This window comes from Diplotaxodon limnothrissa, linkage group LG7 (assembly GCF_057381915.1).
Source record: "Diplotaxodon limnothrissa isolate DT_005_m linkage group LG7, D_limnothrissa_male_GT1.1, whole genome shotgun sequence".
NCBI classification, from domain to species: Eukaryota; Metazoa; Chordata; class Actinopteri; order Cichliformes; family Cichlidae; genus Diplotaxodon; species Diplotaxodon limnothrissa.
In genome coordinates, this window is record NC_140602.1 from 44,423,076 (window position 1) to 44,441,821 (window position 18,746).

Sequence of the window (18,746 nt, forward strand, 5' to 3'; positions counted from 1 at the left end):
CCACAAGCAATGAGGGAGCGTGCAATTGGCATGCTGACAGCAGGAATGTCAACCAGATCTGTCGCCCGTGCATTGAATGTTCATTTCTCAACCATAAGCCGTCTCCACAGGCGTTTCAGAGAATATGGCAGCACATCCAACCGGCCTCACAACCGCAGACCTCGTGTAACCACACCAGCCCAGGACCTCCACATCCAGCAGGTTCACCTCCAAGATCATCTGAGACCAGCCACCCAGACAGCTGCTGGAACAATTGGTTTGCACAACCAAACAATTTCTGCACAAACTGTCAGAAACCGTCTCAGGGACGCTCAACTGCATGCCCGTCGTCCTCATCGGGGTCTTGACCTGACTCCAGCTCGTCGCCGTAACAGACTTGTGTGGGCAAATGCTCACATTCGATGGCGTCTGGCACGTTGGAGAGGTGTGCGCTTCACGGATGAATCATGGTTCACATTGTTCAGGGCAGATGGCAGCTGAGAATGTCCCAGTTCTTGCATGGCCAGCATACTCACCGGACATGTCACCCATTGAGCATGTTCGGGATGTGCTTGACCGGCGTATACGACAGCATGTACCAGTTCCCACGAATATCCAACAACCTCGCACAGCCATTGAAGTGGAGTGGACCAACATTCCACAGGCCACAAGTGACAATCTGATAGACTCCATGCGACGATGTGTTGCACTGCATGAGGCAAATGGTGGTCACACCAGATACTGACCGGTTCTGGGTCCCCAGACCCCCAATAGCGCAAAAAACTGCACATTCCAGGGTGGCCTTTTGTTGTGGGCAGTCTGAGGTACACCTGTGCACTACTCATGATGTCAGATCAGCATCCTGATGTGGCACACCTGTGAGGTGGGATGGATTATCTCAATATAGCAGATGTGCCCACTACCACACATTTGGACTGATTTGTGACCACTGTTTGGGAGGGATGGTTATATTGTGTATCTGGAATGAATTTTAGGTCTCTACGTCCATCCCATGGGGAATGGGAGCAGTAACAAAGGTGTTGCGTTTATATTTTTGTTCAGTGTAGTTACTCAGTCATTTTGTACTCCACTGATAAAAACTGCCACCTTTTCTCAAAAGTTTTAAAGTCAGAAGATGATGTTGCTCCCTGCCATTTGTGCAAAATGCCCAAGAACACAAACTATGCAAACAAACAACAAACTCCAGAGAGTGTCTCAGCGCAGCAGCCTTTTAAATTATGTGCAGCAAGCAAAGCAAAAACTAAAAAAAAGAAAAGTGGTGCTTAAAAGAAGAAGAGGAGAGTGCAGGATGAGGACATTGCACTTTGGATTTGAGCAGTTCTGTCAATGACTTTGCTGCGCAAAGAGTCTGAGTATGAGAAGTTGTGTTTGCTCTGGTACAGTGTGGTGGTAAGAGCCCAAAGAAATATCTGCCCCGGGGCCTATCACAGAGTTATTACGCCTGCGGTTCAGCTGCAAACATGTGAAGCCCAAAGTCATTATGTGGGAGGGCATGTTTGTTGTCACTGAGGTAAAGTGTTGAGTAATATCTCAAAAGCACTGAAAACATACTGCAGTTCTTTCACTAAAGACATTTTTGAGGTAGCTCCTCTAATGCCGAGGCAAATATAGAAAAAAATAGGGTGAAAATAACAGGGTCCTATAGTGACGGGTGATGTACTTGTAAGTCTTTCCTGTCTGATTTATATGAAGCACATTATCTAGAATGACTGACAGCTCTATAGTTCACACAGACTTAGTAATTAGTTTGGTTGTATAATCTTTATGAGTGACATTTAGGGTTTTTTCCTCTGGCATGATAATCCTTTAAAAGCTCATGCTATTATATGAATGCACACAAACACAGAGGCTGTGAGCAGTCATGTTGGAAACTTCTGCTTGCTTTTCTTTGGATTTTGTGATGACATCTGTCATCTGCAGACAAGGCAACAAAAGAAATGCATTAGATATAATAAGCAACTGTTTAAATATTTGAAATCACCAAAGATTGCACACATAAGGAGTATAAAAGTTTATGTTTTACTGTTACCGTGTTGGTCACTCCAATCATCCAGTAATTTATCAAGGGAGATAATAGTGAATGAAATGCTTCATGAAATTGTCAAGGTTGTGTAGTATTTTTCAAGCCTGGGGTTTAACGTTTAACGTTATTTAGCTGCCCTCTGCTGGACAGATTTTATTGTGGTGATTAATTTGTAAAGAAAACATCCATCCAGTGCATTTAGGTATATGCCAGTATGGACCAAAATCTCAGAAATGTTTTCAGCAATATGTTGAATCTCCACCATGAAGAATTCACACAACTCCCAAAAGGGACCCAATGTGGGACCAGCAAGGTGTACCCAAGGAAGTGGCTGGTGAGTGGGGGGAAAGAGTTTATGAGGAAGGTCTAATAATGATAATAATAAACTGGGATTGCAGACTTTTGTCACACAGAAGCATAAAGCGCTGCTGGGACTTAGCAGATCTGATGGAAACTAGGAGATGGTGTTATTGGCGTTAAACAATCCTATCAGAGTTAAGCCTGCTGCCTAACCGACTATTTCTAACTAACACTGTCCAGACTGGCCTGCCAAACATTCCTCTTACTAATATCCACGATCCCCCGAATCTCTGAGCAAGAAAGACCCAACAACAAAATATTAGAGTCCCTAAAACTCCCTGGTTCTATCTGAGTAAATACATTACTTTCCAGCTTATTGTAGAACACCAACACAATCACTCACCAGCTATAGAAAGCATTTCTGTCTCTGTCATTCTTGAAATTAAAGACGTATTATTATGTTGACAGATGTCTTTCCTCTTTCTCTTGCAGCATTTGATCTAACTTGTATTGTAACTTTACAAAAAAAGAAGGGCACACAGGGTCAGTTGATCTTTGTGGTTGTGAGGCCTAACCTGCTGACACAAACAGTCCAGACAAGAACACTCCTAATTTGATCCATGACCCTAGAGTACCCTCAGCTGAGTTAGTATAACAGGACTAAGATCGCAAAACATTAGTAAGCTCATTACTGCTCGAGTGTATTGCGTGGTTTTGGCTGCATTTTCGTGGGCTCAGAGAGGATTACCCACTTACTTTACATGGCTGTGTTTTCAAAGCTGGAGCACTGACAAACATTCCCTATGTTTCTGTGGTTCGGTGTGCTACTTAACATCTTATCTTAGTCCGTTTAGGTTGAATTTTCTTCTTTATGGGCCAGATTTTTGAGCAGCATAAAGAAGGATGTTTTTCAGACATATTTTGTTTAGAAAAAACATTTATTTTAGCTTTCACATTCACACGAGACTCTGGAAGACTGATGTTTTCCTTTAACAGACAGTAGATGGATTTGAGAAACAGTGGAAGATCTCAGATATTCCTCTACTTTCATGTGTTCCTCATGCACATTCACTCTCACATTCTCCCACTTCTTGGTGTCAAACCACCTAGACTGCAGCTAGCTGGCACACTCTTCTGCTCCTCACTCTTTCTCTTAATCCCTTTCGATTCAGCAGGCTCCAGACTGCAGGACAGGTTGGAACTCTCCAGCCATGCAGATATCGTCCTGCTTTTGGCGGACGACACGCTGGATGGCGGGAGGAAGGCCACGGGGGTTCCTGGAAAAGACAAGGGCGTAGCCGTCCTCACAGCTGCCGTCTTCTTTCAGGGTACGGCAGGCGTAGGTGATGGCGTAGTTGTCGTAGTCTGTGTCAATCACCCAGTAGTTGTCGCCTGAGTTATAGAAAGGAGGAGTGTGAGGAGGAATGAGGGGATAAAAGAAATATACGGGAGGGTTCAAGTGTGCAGAACCAACCTCCACTGGACAGGTAGCTGGCCAGTCCTTGGTAGTTCATGAACATCTTGCCGGGTGTGGAAGGGTCAGGTACAGAGTACTGTGCAGCCATGTCAGCACACACAACCCAGAAGCTGCGAAACAGTGATACAAACACAAATATGTCTAATACTATATTTTACACTTTCTCTAAACAAAGCCTAGCTCATTGCATGCTTATCTAAGCTTACATTCCTGTATAAAAACCCTCTCTCTAAACTGTGTTTCTTCCTAATCCTTCCTAATCCTGAGAAAGCCAAGCCTGCAGCTAATGCTGTCCAGAATGTTCTTCTAAAAAGTGTATGTGTTTATGTCTTAAAGCTTTACTGGAACTCAAGCACCACGTGTAAGCTTTTCTTAACCGCTGACCTGATAAACTGAAGGTTCAAGTTACCTTCACCTCATCAGGTCTTACAGATAATGAGCAGATAATGAGATAATGAGTGTAATACAGCAATATGGATGCATACATCAACTGTGAGGGCAAAAAATCTGCACCCGACCTTTTAACTTACCCAAACAGAGTGACGCGTCCCTTGGAGGAGGCGGTCATGGAGCCATCGTCATCGATGGTGTACTCTGCTGAGATGTTGTCCTGCAGGAACAGGCCTTCAGGGTCCTTCTTCTGCAGTGCATACCACTTCCCTGCATACTTCAGTGAAAATGAAACGAGAAAAGCAAAGTCAGAAATTATCCTTTTGTTGTTCATCATTGTTGCTGTCTGTGTATTTTAAATTCACTCACCCTCTTGGGGTCAAAGTCCTCTTTCACAGAGAAGCTATCAACAACGCAGGAGGCAGACAGACAGCGTTCCACGCAGGACACCAAGACCAACAGCAGGGCAAGCTTAGAGGATCCCATTCTGTAATGAACTTATATATCAGTGTTTTCAGAGTAATCAAAGATTCAGTACAAGAGAGCCCGCAGTATTCATTGTAATAGGCTGTTAAATACAAATTTGAATGAATAAGTTCCACCGATGAAAGAAAAACATTTCTGGAAAGTTCACGACAACGCCTGGAGTCTGTATACTAAAATCGGAGATACAGTCAGTCAGATCTCATTTTACACTCGAGCACTATGTTCCAGTCTATCATTAATGATATCATGTAAGACTATAGGAAAATGACTAATTCACAGCTATATATGTCCAGCTCACCACTCTCAATAATTAAACCTAACGGGAGCTGAAGGAACATAAATCACACAATTTCTGATCATCACGACTGACAGAATTAAAAGAAATTCCCGAAAAGTAGCTGAAAGGATATTTTTTTCAAATAAATATTTCAATGTCATACCTGTTTTGGGTTAAATTAGCAATAGGAGTTAAAAATAAGTTTTCTGTGTGCAGTTATCCACCAGGCTGGGTCTTGTGTCAGAAGCTGCCTTTATATACATGCACCACAGACAAGCTTATGGCTGATTTTCATTGCCTGGGACTAAATAAGGTGCTTAAATCTAGAGCTAATCCTGTTCGTCTGAAATCCTTAACGTAATCTGGCTTTTACCTTCAAACCTGCCCAAGACTTACTATAAAAACAATTAGACCATTATGTAAGTGACTGGAAGAGCTGTAAAACAAGACACATGCTGCCAACAGATGGCAAGTGAAATGTGTCTGACTGTGTGCAAAATACAAGCAGTGGTTGATTTTTAAACTTAGAGATTTGATAATAGTAATGAAAATGCATGTCTGAAATCCAAACAATGAGTGTCACGGTCTGGAGGGCAGACCGTGGGGATGTGGGGAAAGGAGGACCCAAAACGCAGACTCTGCGATGCAAACAGTGCTCTTTATTTACAGTGGAAAGCTGTAAACACAATAACTCCCCGTTGCTCCCTCGAACCCCATGTGCGTGCTTCCCTCCGACGTCTGTGCTCGTGCTCCCCGCTGTTGTGTTACTGCACACCCTGTGCGTGCTGCCCTTCTGGTCCCTCGTTTCACCTGCAGGACAATACAGAAGCAGCCGTTAAACACTGAACCCGCGCGCACACGCGCACACACACACACACACGATCCGCACTTCCTAATGCTACACACTGACTTGGAGTCTTAGCTTAATGATCCCGCGCCGGTGGGAGCTCCAACTCTCTCCTAAGTAGCTCCCCCGACGAGCCCTGATCACCAACAGGTGTGGCATGAACTTCAGGCGTGGCCAGTCCTTCCGCAGGGCCACACCCCTCAGGCCTGCAGGTGGCTGAGCTCCATCCTCCAGCCACACCCGCAGACATACACACCCATACCCTGCCTATACATATGAGTGGGACACAGACTAACACAGCACAGTGCAGAAAAACACACACATCACCAAAATAATAATAACAACAATATCAACGGGAGGTGAGTCAAAACTGCTCACGGACCCCGAGTCCTCCAGAGCTGGGTCCGTGACAATGAGGTCAATTGTTTGGATTGTTTTGTCCATTTTATTAAAACCAGGAATCTTTATTGGGAGTTTAATTAAAGGACAAAACGCCAGGCTACACAATGAAGACAGAGGGAGACTAAAATCACTGTGTGACACCACATTGAAAAATTGAAAATTCCAAAATTTACTGGATTTTGATAAACCCAAAAAGGTATTTTATGAGGAAGCAGGTTAGTCTTTTCTTTTTAGTAGATAAAATAATGGCAAAAACAAAAGAGTTTGGGGTCAAAAAAGGGTCAAGAGGTCAAAAGTCAATTTCAGCAATGGAAAAGTGCTGTGTTAGCATAGTACAAATTCACCTGAGAAACTTCCGTGTCTGTTTAGGATGAGAAAACAAACAGGAAAGAATGAGTACATGCTCCCTTTTCCGACATGCATTTCTTGAAAAACAGCCATGCAGTAAGGAAATAAGCTCTATCTTAGATCCCACATGCAACATTTGTGTGTGAAGTGAGAGAAAAAGAACAACTTGGAGCTCAAACCACCAAAAAACCTATGTTTTTATCAGCTGCATAATAAAAACGTGGTCAGAAAACACTGATTTGAGATGTGAGCTGTATTCTGTTTTGCTTTGATACTTTGGCAAGTCTGGAAAGTGTTGTAAACAACTGAGATGCACTTCATTGATAAGCACAATTTAATGGACACTAGCTCAGGCCACCAGGCAGGAGAGGGTGAATAAAAGTAGACAATCTAGTTATGTCATCTTGTTTTGGCTGAACAATCAAGGTGTAATGCTCTTTAAAAAAGTCCAAAAATACTGATAGATGAGTAAAATAAGAAAATGTGCCCCACCTGTTAAAAAAAATATATATATTTTAAAGAATTTTGGTAATTTCAGAGAATTGGCCTCACAAGAGTACAAACTAAGCCCACAAGAACATACCGGACATCGCATTGTTATTCATAAACTTACACACAGACCCCTGTTTGTGATTTCTACTTTCCTGGATTGACCTTGGTCACCTGAGATTACTGCTGGCATTTTACATCATGTAATAATATCCACAGGTGTCTGTTTTAAAATTTACCTTAGTGTCTGTTTGTTTATATTCGACTTACTACTGTTACAAATCCTGTTTAATCCGATATCCGGTGAAAAATTAAGCAATCGGTGTAAACTAGTGCAGCTCCGAAAGTAAACAGCGTCTTCAGTGAGGACACACACAGACAAGTCAGTCAAGACAGCAGCTCTATTTTCTCCACTGACTGGAGGAATACAGTTTAATCCTGCTTGTAAGAACAGAAATAGATCCCTGATAAAAATACGTACTCTACACCATCGTTAAATTCCTATGTGAAGAAATACAGTTAGTTCCCTTATAATACTGTTGTATTTTCATTTAACCTTGAAAAAATCTAAGCGTGGTATATGTGTATGTAAAGGTTATGAAACTGGCCACAGTAATTACTAACAGTTAAAAAAAAAACTGGTGTCATTGTTTGACCTTCAACTACTTTAAATCTCAAGAATGATCTTCAGGTAATTTTTTTTTACACTTCTGGCGTTTTGGTCTGTGAGCCTTTCTTTAGAGTGTGTAGGTGTTGTGATATTTTGATACCATGGTAGCATTTACAGGATATTGTTTTATAGTGATATTATACAGGAAAACTGTTACTCAATAAGGCCCATTTACTAGTTGTTTTTCTCTTTCTCTGTGACCCAAGAATTAATGTGTAAGAATCACAGGATGGTACCTCAAGGTCGAAAACACCACAGAGATCACTTCCTTACTCCCATCCTCCCTTCTTTATCTCCTAGAAAAGAGCTTGTTAAAGGCCAGGTGGTTTGTTTCAGAATTCACTAATGAAAGAACTCTGTATTCTATGTCTAGGAGTGTATTTTGCTGGAATGATCATAAATTGTAGCTGAACTGATAAACTACACAAAGGATACTTCTTTGCTCAGAAGGCAGGAAGATGTTTCCTTATTTGGTCTGTACCGGTTTGAACTGAGAATCTGCTGACACACGAACCTTTTTTTTCCTCTATATAAACTGTTGTATACTGAATAAACCTTTGAGTTGATTTTGGAAGAGCAACCTGAAGCAGTTTCTGTGTCATTTTGTTCTCCCGAGCTACTCCCGGCGCTGTAACTAACCTGCTGAACGGCATACCTGAGCTTACTTTGAATAATTAATTTTATACAGAACTCTGCTTATCGGTGCTCACGCCTTGGAGGAAACCCGATCCATGGAGAAACCCGGGACGGAGATTTCTTTCAATTTGGTGTCAGAAGTGGGATTGGCTGACGAAGGTAAATACACGTCTTTAATATTTATATAAGACCGTATTATACCTCTCTCAGTGATCGATCTATAAAAGAAACGGGATATGCTGACGAAGTTTCACTTAGTGATCCAGAGAGATACACTGACGACTTCCTTAGTCCCCGAATAAAGTAAATTAAAAGCAGAAAGACACAGGAAGTTGCCTGTTGTATTGCGAGAAGCTGCTCGTTAAGTGAGAAGTTGCTCACCCAAACAAAAATTGCTAGCAATAAATTTAAAGTAACCTCAGCTGTGCCACAGCAAAATACTAACATAAATCCTTCAAAGCGTGTAAACCCCTCTGGAAATCACTGAACATGGGTCAGAATAATTCAAAAAACTCAGACAGGTCCGAGAAAAAAATCGAAATTACCTGTAAAACCAAAAAATAATAAAATAAAATATAAAATCACAAATAACGGCTCAGTACAACTCCCACTTCCGGTGACGTGTAACCTACGTCCGCGAATCGGTGAAGACTTCCATGATTACGTATCCAGAACATGCGGAAGTACTTACGTGACTGACTTTGTTTACAACTTAAGAACTGTAAGTTCAATGCATTCTAATTTATTTCCGGAACCCTATCCCGAACGATTATCGCCAGAAAACAGGTCAGTAAAACTGAAGGCTAGTGCAGATCTTTTCCCTACTACCACAAAAGCTAAAAAGTGTTAAGATGATGTTGAATTTTGATGTTGAAGGCTCAGAGGAAAGTGAGAAACTAATGTATGCAGGATCATCCGCTCCAGCACAGCCAGGAAGTTTCAGAGGACGGAAAGATAAGAGTAGAGATATGTGTTTTTTTGCTGTGGGAAGATAGGACATTGGTCTAGGGAGTGTCGATTTGCAGCTTCCAACAGGGCACACGCGCCTCGACCACAGAACGCAGTACAAGTTCCTGCCACTAGGCGTCAGCGGAGCTCTTCCAGTCAAGGTAACTGGCAACCACAAGAAGCACGCAATAATGGCTCCACATCTAGGCAGCCTTACAACCCGAATTTTAACCCACAAGGTAGACAAGCTAGAGGTGCAAATTTAGCTCAGTTTTCCAGCAGCCGCAGACACCCAGAGCAAAATTGAATTTGTGTATTTCATTTAACACAAAGGGTGAAATGTTTGCTGACACTGATAACAGCTTATGTTTTTTCTTTGCTATGCACCGACATGATGGAGAAGGAACAGCCTCTGTGTCAGCTGGACACCTCAGCAGAGAATGAACTCAACATCCTTTTTCTGGTATTCCACGTCACACACTGTGCCAAAAAAAAAAAAAAAAAAAAAACGTGTACAAATATAACAAGCCACACTTTTGTCTCTCTCACACTGTTCAACAACCTGATAACTGCTCACACCAGTGATTTATTGACTGCACACCTTATCACGCACAGCTGAAAAACAACAAGCCAGTATATGTCAAGCAATGTCCCATTTCTGCCGACAAAGCCTCAGCCCTAGATGTCATCATAGGAGATTTATTGACTACAGGAGTAATAAAGCCCACAGTATCTCCATATAACACTCCTGTCAATCCTGTGCCAAAGCCTAACAAACCTGGCGTATGGCGTTTCATACAAGACTTAAGGCAAATTAATGCAGTCATTATGCCTCTGCCACCTCTCAGACGTTCCCAGCATATTGACATCTATTCCATCCACAGCTATACATTTTACCGTGGTGGACCTGTGTTCCGCCTTTTTCTCAGTACCTGTGCATGAAGACACACAGCCGTTATTTGCATTCACACATAGAAATAAGCAGTACACTTGGACTCGTTTGCCCCAAGGCATGATAGACAGCCCTGCGGCTTTCTCAATGGTGGTCCGTGCTACCCTGGACAGCTTCACTCCTCCGGAGGGCTGTACTGGATAACCTCCTCCTCTGTGCTCCGAGTGAGGAACTATGTCAAACTGCTACACACATGCTTCTCCAGCACCTCCAACAGACTGGCCACAGGGCATCAGCAGAGAAAATGCAGTACTGTCAGACTTCTGTTCAATATTTGGGATTTACACTGTCTCACGGAAAACGTTCCATGACTGCAGACAGGGTCAAAGCTGTGACCTCCGTCCCTCGGCCCACTACACAGAAGGAAATGTTGTCCTTCTTAGGCATGGTGAACTATTGCAGACAGTGGATACCAGACTGTTCTTTTCATGACCACATTCTGCGTGACTGTTGTAAAAAAGACAAGCCTCCTCGAATACTGTGGTCCACAGAAATGACAGCCTCTTTCAATTAAAGGGAGCGCTGACCTCCGCCACTCAAAGGTGCTGCCTGTGGATTGTTCAGGGGATGCCGGCCTGCCTGAGGGCGGTAGCAGCTTGCTCTGTCATGATAAGGGACTGCGGGAGGCTCGCACTCTCACATGACACTATTCTACACACCAATCACCAGGTCACGACCATTCTAGCAAACATAACTACACAACATATGCAAATCTCACTATAAAAGCGAGCAGCACACCCAATTCGCCAGCACATTTATTGATCCATATGCTGTGTTCTTCTGACCGACAGGATGGCTCAGACAGGCTTGACGATCATGACTGCATGACACGTATACAGGAATCCACAGCACCAAGTCCAGATTTAGAGCAAACACCTATCCCAGACTCAGCCACGGTTTATGTGGACGGGTCCTGTTCAAGGCCGAATGACAACTCATTTCTTTGTGGCTATTCAGTGGTGACATTGCCTGACATCATACTAGAGGCTCACTCATTACCATTTCACTCAGCACAAAAAGCAGAGCTCATGGCTTTAATACGCGCCTGTGAGCTCCATGTGGATAGGCGTGTGACAATTTACACAGACAGCCGCTATGCATTTGGCGTCGTACATGACTTTGGCACATTGTGGAGACAAAGAGGATTTAGATCTGCTGACGGAAAACCGATTGCTAATTCTGATCTTGTGCAAAGACTTTTTCAGGCTATACAGCTACCATCGGCCGTTGCAGTTGTAAAAACGAAAGGACACAGTACAGCTGACACAGACGAAGCAACAGGTAATGCTCTAGTAGACGTGACAGCCAAGGCTGCAGCTGCATCGCAACTCCCACCTCCGCAGGAAGTATTATCTGTGCCCCTACAGCTGCCACTTGTTACACTCCCAGACTATTTAGACACAAATGTTGATTTAAAATTCATACAAGAGCAAGCCTCTGCATGTGATTACACTTATTGGGAGAATAATGACTGTACCTTAGATGACAGAGATGGCCTATATAAAAATCTTAAGGGTTTGATTGCCCTCCCATATTCCCTGATGCCAGTCCTTGTCCGACATTTTCACTGTGTGAGTCATGTCGGACAAAGAGGGGTAATAATGGCAATAAAATCAAAATCAAGATTTGTAATTGAGAAAACATCACATGCAGTAAAAAGCATATTAGCAACCTGTCTAACATGTGCACGAACTAATATGGGGAGACCAAAAGCGAAACATCAGCATTTATCACAACCAGATTTTCCATTTCATACATTATGACTCCATCCGCAGCAATCAAATTATCTCCATTTGAAATAATCATGGGAAGACCATTTCCAACATCATGGTCAGCCTCCAGAGGGGCACCGCTATTGGAAGGGGACATAGACACTGCATTGACTATGTTCACAACCTGGTAGAAACACTGAATAATAACTATCAGAAAGTTTGTCTTTCTCAGCCTCTCACCTCCACAGTTCCACCAGTGGAGACCAGGGGACGCAGTGTTGGTGAAGTCGCTAAAACCAAGGACACTCAGGGAGGCCGCGCGTTTTCCAGCCCCCAGACTGTACTGGCAGTGACGAAGAACCAGCATCCTCACAGACGGACAACCTCAGTGGATTCATGCCAGCAGGGTTAAGACCAGCCCAACCAGACCATCTCAGGCGTCGGATCAAGCAGACGACGTCTCCGGCGAGCCAACGCCCGGAACCAAAACAAATAAACACACAACAGGTAGACGACATCTCCGGCGAGCCAACGCCCGGATCCAATACACCTACACACACGCAATCACTGATTAACACACAACGCCTGAAAGAGCCAAGACTCAGAGAGCTCTTTGATGCTTCACCTGAACAACAACAAGGTACTCAAACATCCAGCAGGAACAGAAAGCCGAGAGTACCACAGGATGTCTAATCTGATAAAGCTAGACTCATTCCATCCTGATAATGGAGAAAATGAAATGCCCATTGTCATCATACGACGCTTATTCTATGTCTCTCGAACCTGGGACCAGGCCAGAAGACGACTGAAGAACTGTTTTTCTTATATATTTTCTTATATATTTAGGTTATTTATCATATCTATCGCATTAACCTTAGGATTTTTCTTTGCTATTTTGTATTGTAAACTGCAACCATGTTCACATTTCTGCAGGTCATATTTTGCTGACAATACCTCATGCTCTATTTTGCGAGACACCTACTTAATACGCTCCTCACAATCAGTAAATAGCAACATAGACGCCACTAATAAACCATTTTATGCGCCCTCTAGAGCAGGAGTCAACTCCTGGTATGAAAATGCCAGAACAGCCGCTCGTGATTTAGGAAACAGTAACTGTTATGTCTGTTCAAAGGGTAATCCAGAACAGGTAATAGTAGGATACCCCATATCCGGTTTCCCCCTCACTGAGGGACTAGAGAAAATCGGCGGAGATAATGCTCTCCTTAAAGACACTTTACAGTTGACTCTGAGCCCTCTCGACTGCTTACTTAGACACACACACACACACCAACTAACCCTGAGACTCCATTAGGCGAATTATTGAAGTTATCTAATGACACGGCAGGGACCTGCGCCCCAATGAAACGCCCTAAGACTAGGTTAAAGCCCTCACTACCCCTAGGACAGATCCCTTTCCATTTTAATACTAGTATGATATGTCTGCGCAGACTAAAGTTAACTGGCCCAGACACACACATAGATTATACAAAGGATAACTATACATTCTTCTCTGACTCCCCAGGTGCACGCTGTAATGAGACATGGCTAGCTGTCTCTGTGGCTGAAGTTTTATCATATCTGGAGGAACACACACACAGTTCAAGTTCGAGCGGAGAATCGATCATTGTTCCCCCAGACGGTGTATTAAATGATACTGACTGGGGGGAGTTAGTTAAATCACACATGGTCACGCGCCTAACTAGAGCAATCCCTAACGGTTATTGGTTGTGCAACAATACTCTTAGACTAGCCTTACCTGTTAATTGGACCGGTACCTGTGGTCTAGTGACCGTTGATGTATGCTGTACTTTCATTCCCAATAATACCGCCCCTAACGGTTCATTCACACAAGCTATGAATAAACTTGAAGCATTGAAGATAGAACTAATTGCCAATACAGGCCACGGTCAGTGGCTAGATAAGTGGCTACAGGACACGTTTGGAAAATGGAAGGAACTAATTGTAGCCTTTGTTACCGTTGCCGCATGTTTTCGATAATTATTGTCTGTTGTGTGATACCATGTATACGCTCTCAGAATTTTTGATATTAAGCTTACTCGAAGGACTAGTTACATTTATGATTTGTTTCACATTTATGATTTGTCTTTATATTATGTTATTACATTCTGTCTTTATACTATGTTATCATTTCATGATAAAAGGAGGGAACTGTTGTGATATTTTGATACCATGGTAGCATTTACAGGATATTGTTTTATAGTGATATTATACAGGAAAACTGTTACTCAATAAGGCCCATTTACTAGTTGTTTTTCTCTTTCTCTGTGACCCAAGAATTAATGTGTAAGAATCACAGGATGGTACCTCAAGGTCAAAAACACCACAGAGATCACTTCCTTACTCCCATCCTCCCTTCTTTATCTCCTAGAAAAGAGCTTGTTAAAGGCCAGGTGGTTTGTTTCAGAATTCACTAATGAAAGAACTCTGTATTCTATGTCTAGGAGTGTATTTTGCTGGAATGATCATAAATTGTAGCTGAACTGATAAACTACACAAAGGATACTTCTTTGCTCAGAAGGCAGGAAGACGTTTCCTTATTTGGTCTGTACCGGTTTGAACTGAGAATCTGCTGACACACGAACCTTTTTTTTCCTCTATATAAACTGTTGTATACTGAATAAACCTTTGAGTTGATTTTGGAAGAGCAACCTGAAGCAGTTTCTGTGTCATTTTGTTCTCCCGAGCTACTCCCGGCGCTGTAACTAACCTGCTGAACGGCATACCTGAGCTTACTTTGAATAATTAATTTTATACAGAACTCTGCTGATCGGTGCTCACGCCTTGGAGGAAACCCGATCCATGGAGAAACCCGGGACGGAGATTTCTTTCAGTAGGTCTTAGGCTTTAAGAGCTCTAACTAAAAATATGTTTTCTATCCTTAATGCAAGATGTTCTTTGTATAAATCTGAGGTTCCTTGTTTGAACAAAATGTTTTGATGTGACCGTAAATGGAAACAACATGGTGGCAATCTGGTATCGGTCATTTTGCTAATTTGCTACGATATGTATCAAAGGCGAAAGCCCCAAAATGTAAAAAAAAAAAGTAAAATTTTTTTAAAGTACTGGCAGCTTTGTAAAAATACTTTCAGTAGCCTGCAAAAAAATACAAATAAAAAATAAAAATGCAAAAAAGTGGAATAAACCCAAATCACCAAGCCTCAAACAATGGATGGATGCTGTCAATGATATCTACAGTATGTAGTGGAAAGTTCACTTTTAGCCCAAGAGGAGAAATCTTTACGAGAAAATACACTTCTTTTTTTCAGTGAACTCATTATGAACAATCCAGATTCATAATTCATTGAGGCAGAGTTGTATTGACTGATGTGCCCCAATATGTATGCTTAATAAAGACTAATAAAAAAAAAGGAAACCCCCCAAAATAAAGAACAAAGTGAAAAGTATGGGGAAGTCTGTTAATCCTTTTCGGCAGCACATACTTTGTAACATATGCTTAGATAACCACTGCATGTGCCCACACAGAAGGAAAAATAGGAGACTTGCAGATCATGGATCACTCAACATCTTTCTAGCCTGCGTCTGTTGCCATCGTGTGGTGCATGGCAGGATTGCAATATAAGAAAGCTAATATGTGAGTAAATCTTTCAGTTTATTTTCATTTTTTCATGTACTAAACTAAAAGTCTACATCTTTGGTTTCATCTCTGTTATTGTAGAGTCTTTAGGTCACAATATAAAGCACATTGAGATGACTCTTGTTGTGATTTGGTGCTACATAAATACTATTGAATTGAACTGAATTGAATAGCTCGACAAATACTGAAATAGTAGTAACATTAATGACCATATGGCTTTTCATCCAGACCCATAATTAGGTAACATTTTCTATTACTTGGTTCATGATCAACACATGCAAAACAAATGACACTGACATCGGCTTTATATGTGCTTTGTTTTGCTAACAGTGCTAATGAAAAAATGTTCACATGCTAACAGAAGGTGAAAACAGTAGACATTACTATTCATTAGCATGTTGAACAATGTCATTGATTCAGTTCAATTTGTCTCTATTCAAATTAACAATTAGATTTATTTCAAGGAACTTTACATTATAAGCTGTTTTACTTGCTATGATTAGTGCTGTAGCATGCTGATTGCAGCTGTTAGCTTTAAGTGTTTGCTCAAGTACCGTATTAGAGACCACTGATTAGGCACAAGGAAACAAGTTTATCTGACCTAAAAAAGTTAAGAATAAACTTTGGGCTTTTACAAGAGGTCAGCTAAAAAGAACTAAATTCAGGATTTATCTGAAGTAAATTGGGACATACCTAAAAATAACACTGCTAGCTAATGTCTAAAAAATACTTGACCAAAACTAAACAAAGAATCATGGGAAACGACAAACAAGAACAACAAAAAAACAGTTAGTGTAACAGTTACTTTTAACTTAACATTAATCAAATCCAAACCAACCACATACAGAACATCAAAACCAATGAATTAAATCAAGGTATTTTGACAAAACAATTCCATTCCACCCCTGTGATGTGGCAACACTTGGTATATTCCAATTACCACTTCCTGTATTTATAGGAGCTCCATCCACTTCATTCAGAATATACCACCAGAAGCATTAACAGAGCCAGAAAACAAAATTATATATGTGTAATTTAGCCAGACTAAAAACTAAGATGATTCAAATGCGTGTTCAAGTGTTTTTAGGTGACTTATACTATACTATTATACACTATAGTTGTGTGGCTGATAATGTGGCCGTCTCAGTACTTCACAGAGCTGCTAACATGGTGATGGTGGGACGCTTTAGTTTGCTGGTCACTGTGTAAGATTTAAGCATTCATTCATATTAGGTAAACTAAAGCACTAAGAAGAGGAAATATGCTGGTGCACAAGTGAGCATGCATAGTGAGGCTCAGGTGAGTGCGTACATGATTCCTGTGTAGATGATACATGGAGTAACACAACCGGTGCACATCATACACATCCTTATCAAACTAAATCAATAAACACCTCCTGACCCTATCATGAATGTGCACAGATACGCACTCACACAGACACACACAGTACCAGTAATCTATTGTAGTGGAAGGAGATTATGTATTTGACCTTTTGTTTAAGATGTTTATGAAACCTTATTATAGACAGGACCTCAGTGCACTGAATCAAAGGATTAATTTTCCCACAGAAGCACACAGCGTCTCATTTTCCACTGTCTATATGTGCATTACAGGTTTAAAGACTACATGAGGAGAAAGCCAGAGTTTGGGTGCTGACCTCATCAGGCAGCGTTTTAACTAAACAGAGCTTATAAAGAGGAGGTCGAGATTAATGAGGAACTAAAGAGCTTTCACAGGTAGACCTAGGAGAGAGAGACAGAGAGAGGGAGAGAGAGGCAGAACTGGCATACTGTAACTGAAAAATATAACATATACAGTAGACATGAAAAGCAAAGGGTGTGTATGTAATACAAATATATATCTTATAATTTTGTAGATTTTATAATCATTTAGATTTAATAATGCAACAAATTTTTCATTCACAGCAGTGCAGAAATATGGAGACAAATAATATTTTATTTACTGATTTTATGTTTCATTAAAGTTTTCAGTAATCAGTCAGCTAATTAATTTGTTTTTTTCATATTTGTTTTTCTTACTAGTCATTTTTACTGTGGATCCATTGCTATATCAGCATTTACAAGTAAATTTACACATTTACAAATTGTGTTTATCAGTGGTGCACATCAATTTTGTATTAGCTAAATATTCCTAGTAAAATTGAGTAAAATTGTATTATTGTTATTATTTATATTTTGGACTAGCACAAAAGAGATAGAAAATATATTTATACTAATGATTATTAGTGGAGAATTTAAAAAATGTTAATAAAATAATAAAATTGCTATTTTAAACATCTGTATTGACCCAGAAATTTAAAAACAGGACCATCATTTCTATTTATTGGTTTCAGAGCCTTTAAACCTATATCTGTATATCTATAATGCTTATATATTTAAACAAATGTTTAAATGTTTAAAACACCTCAATAAAAAAAACAGTCTGAGACCAACGAAGAAGACTCGCTGTTTTTTCATTGGTTTTTAAGCTTTTTATTATATTCTCCCCTCAGAATTTTAAAGAAAAGTTATAGTTATTGTGTATTAAGTTATTGTGCCACGATGCTTAAATGCGTACATCAACAAAATCAGTAATTAACAGCAAAAAATGAGCCAAGTTGAATTTGTAGTGCAATGCCAGCAGAAAACCTAAAAAATAATTATTCCTTTAGGGACCTGACAGTATATATTTTACTTTTGTTTTGGACAAAAGCACAATGGTGTCTGGATCCTTTGGCCTACATATCCCTTACTACATGATCAGCTGATGAGTTTAGTGTAGGCAGATCCCCACTAACCTTCAGCACTATCTGCTGATGACAGAGGGATTGTTGGATTCAGCCCGCTGCCTTCTCCTCAGGGATCTCCCTTTCTCAGTCTGCTTATCCCACTAACAAGAGGGGATTATTTTTTTTATTTTTTTATACCTGCATTTGAATGTGTCCACTTCTGTTTCCCACCTTTGTGTGTAGTATCTGGGTAAGATTTCTTTCTTTCTTGGGGGGTAAAGTTTAGAAAGTTGTCACTATGCAAGTGTTTCCTTTCTTATTTTGTCTTCGATTTCTAGGTGGGGAAGTTGGAGGAGCAGTGTTGGACGTAGTGGGAGCTCGATCACTGAGCTGAAGAGGGAGAAGACAGGGACACTTGGAAGAGGACAAGGAAGAAGCAATC

At 41.0% G+C, this 18,746-nt stretch overlaps 1 protein-coding gene across 1 annotated transcript; it reads right to left on the bottom strand.

The window, feature by feature from the left end:
- Positions 1-3,491: 3,491 nt before the first annotated feature.
- On the bottom strand, positions 3,492-4,676 carry rbp4l (retinol binding protein 4, like). Its single transcript, XM_085358161.1, has 4 exons — positions 4,560-4,676; positions 4,331-4,467; positions 3,798-3,910; positions 3,492-3,715 (listed from the first exon to the last, which is right to left on the bottom strand). The coding sequence occupies exons 1-4, from the start codon at positions 4,674-4,676 to the stop codon at positions 3,492-3,494; spliced, it is 591 nt and encodes a 196-aa protein (XP_085214287.1).
- Positions 4,677-18,746: the final 14,070 nt, after the last annotated feature.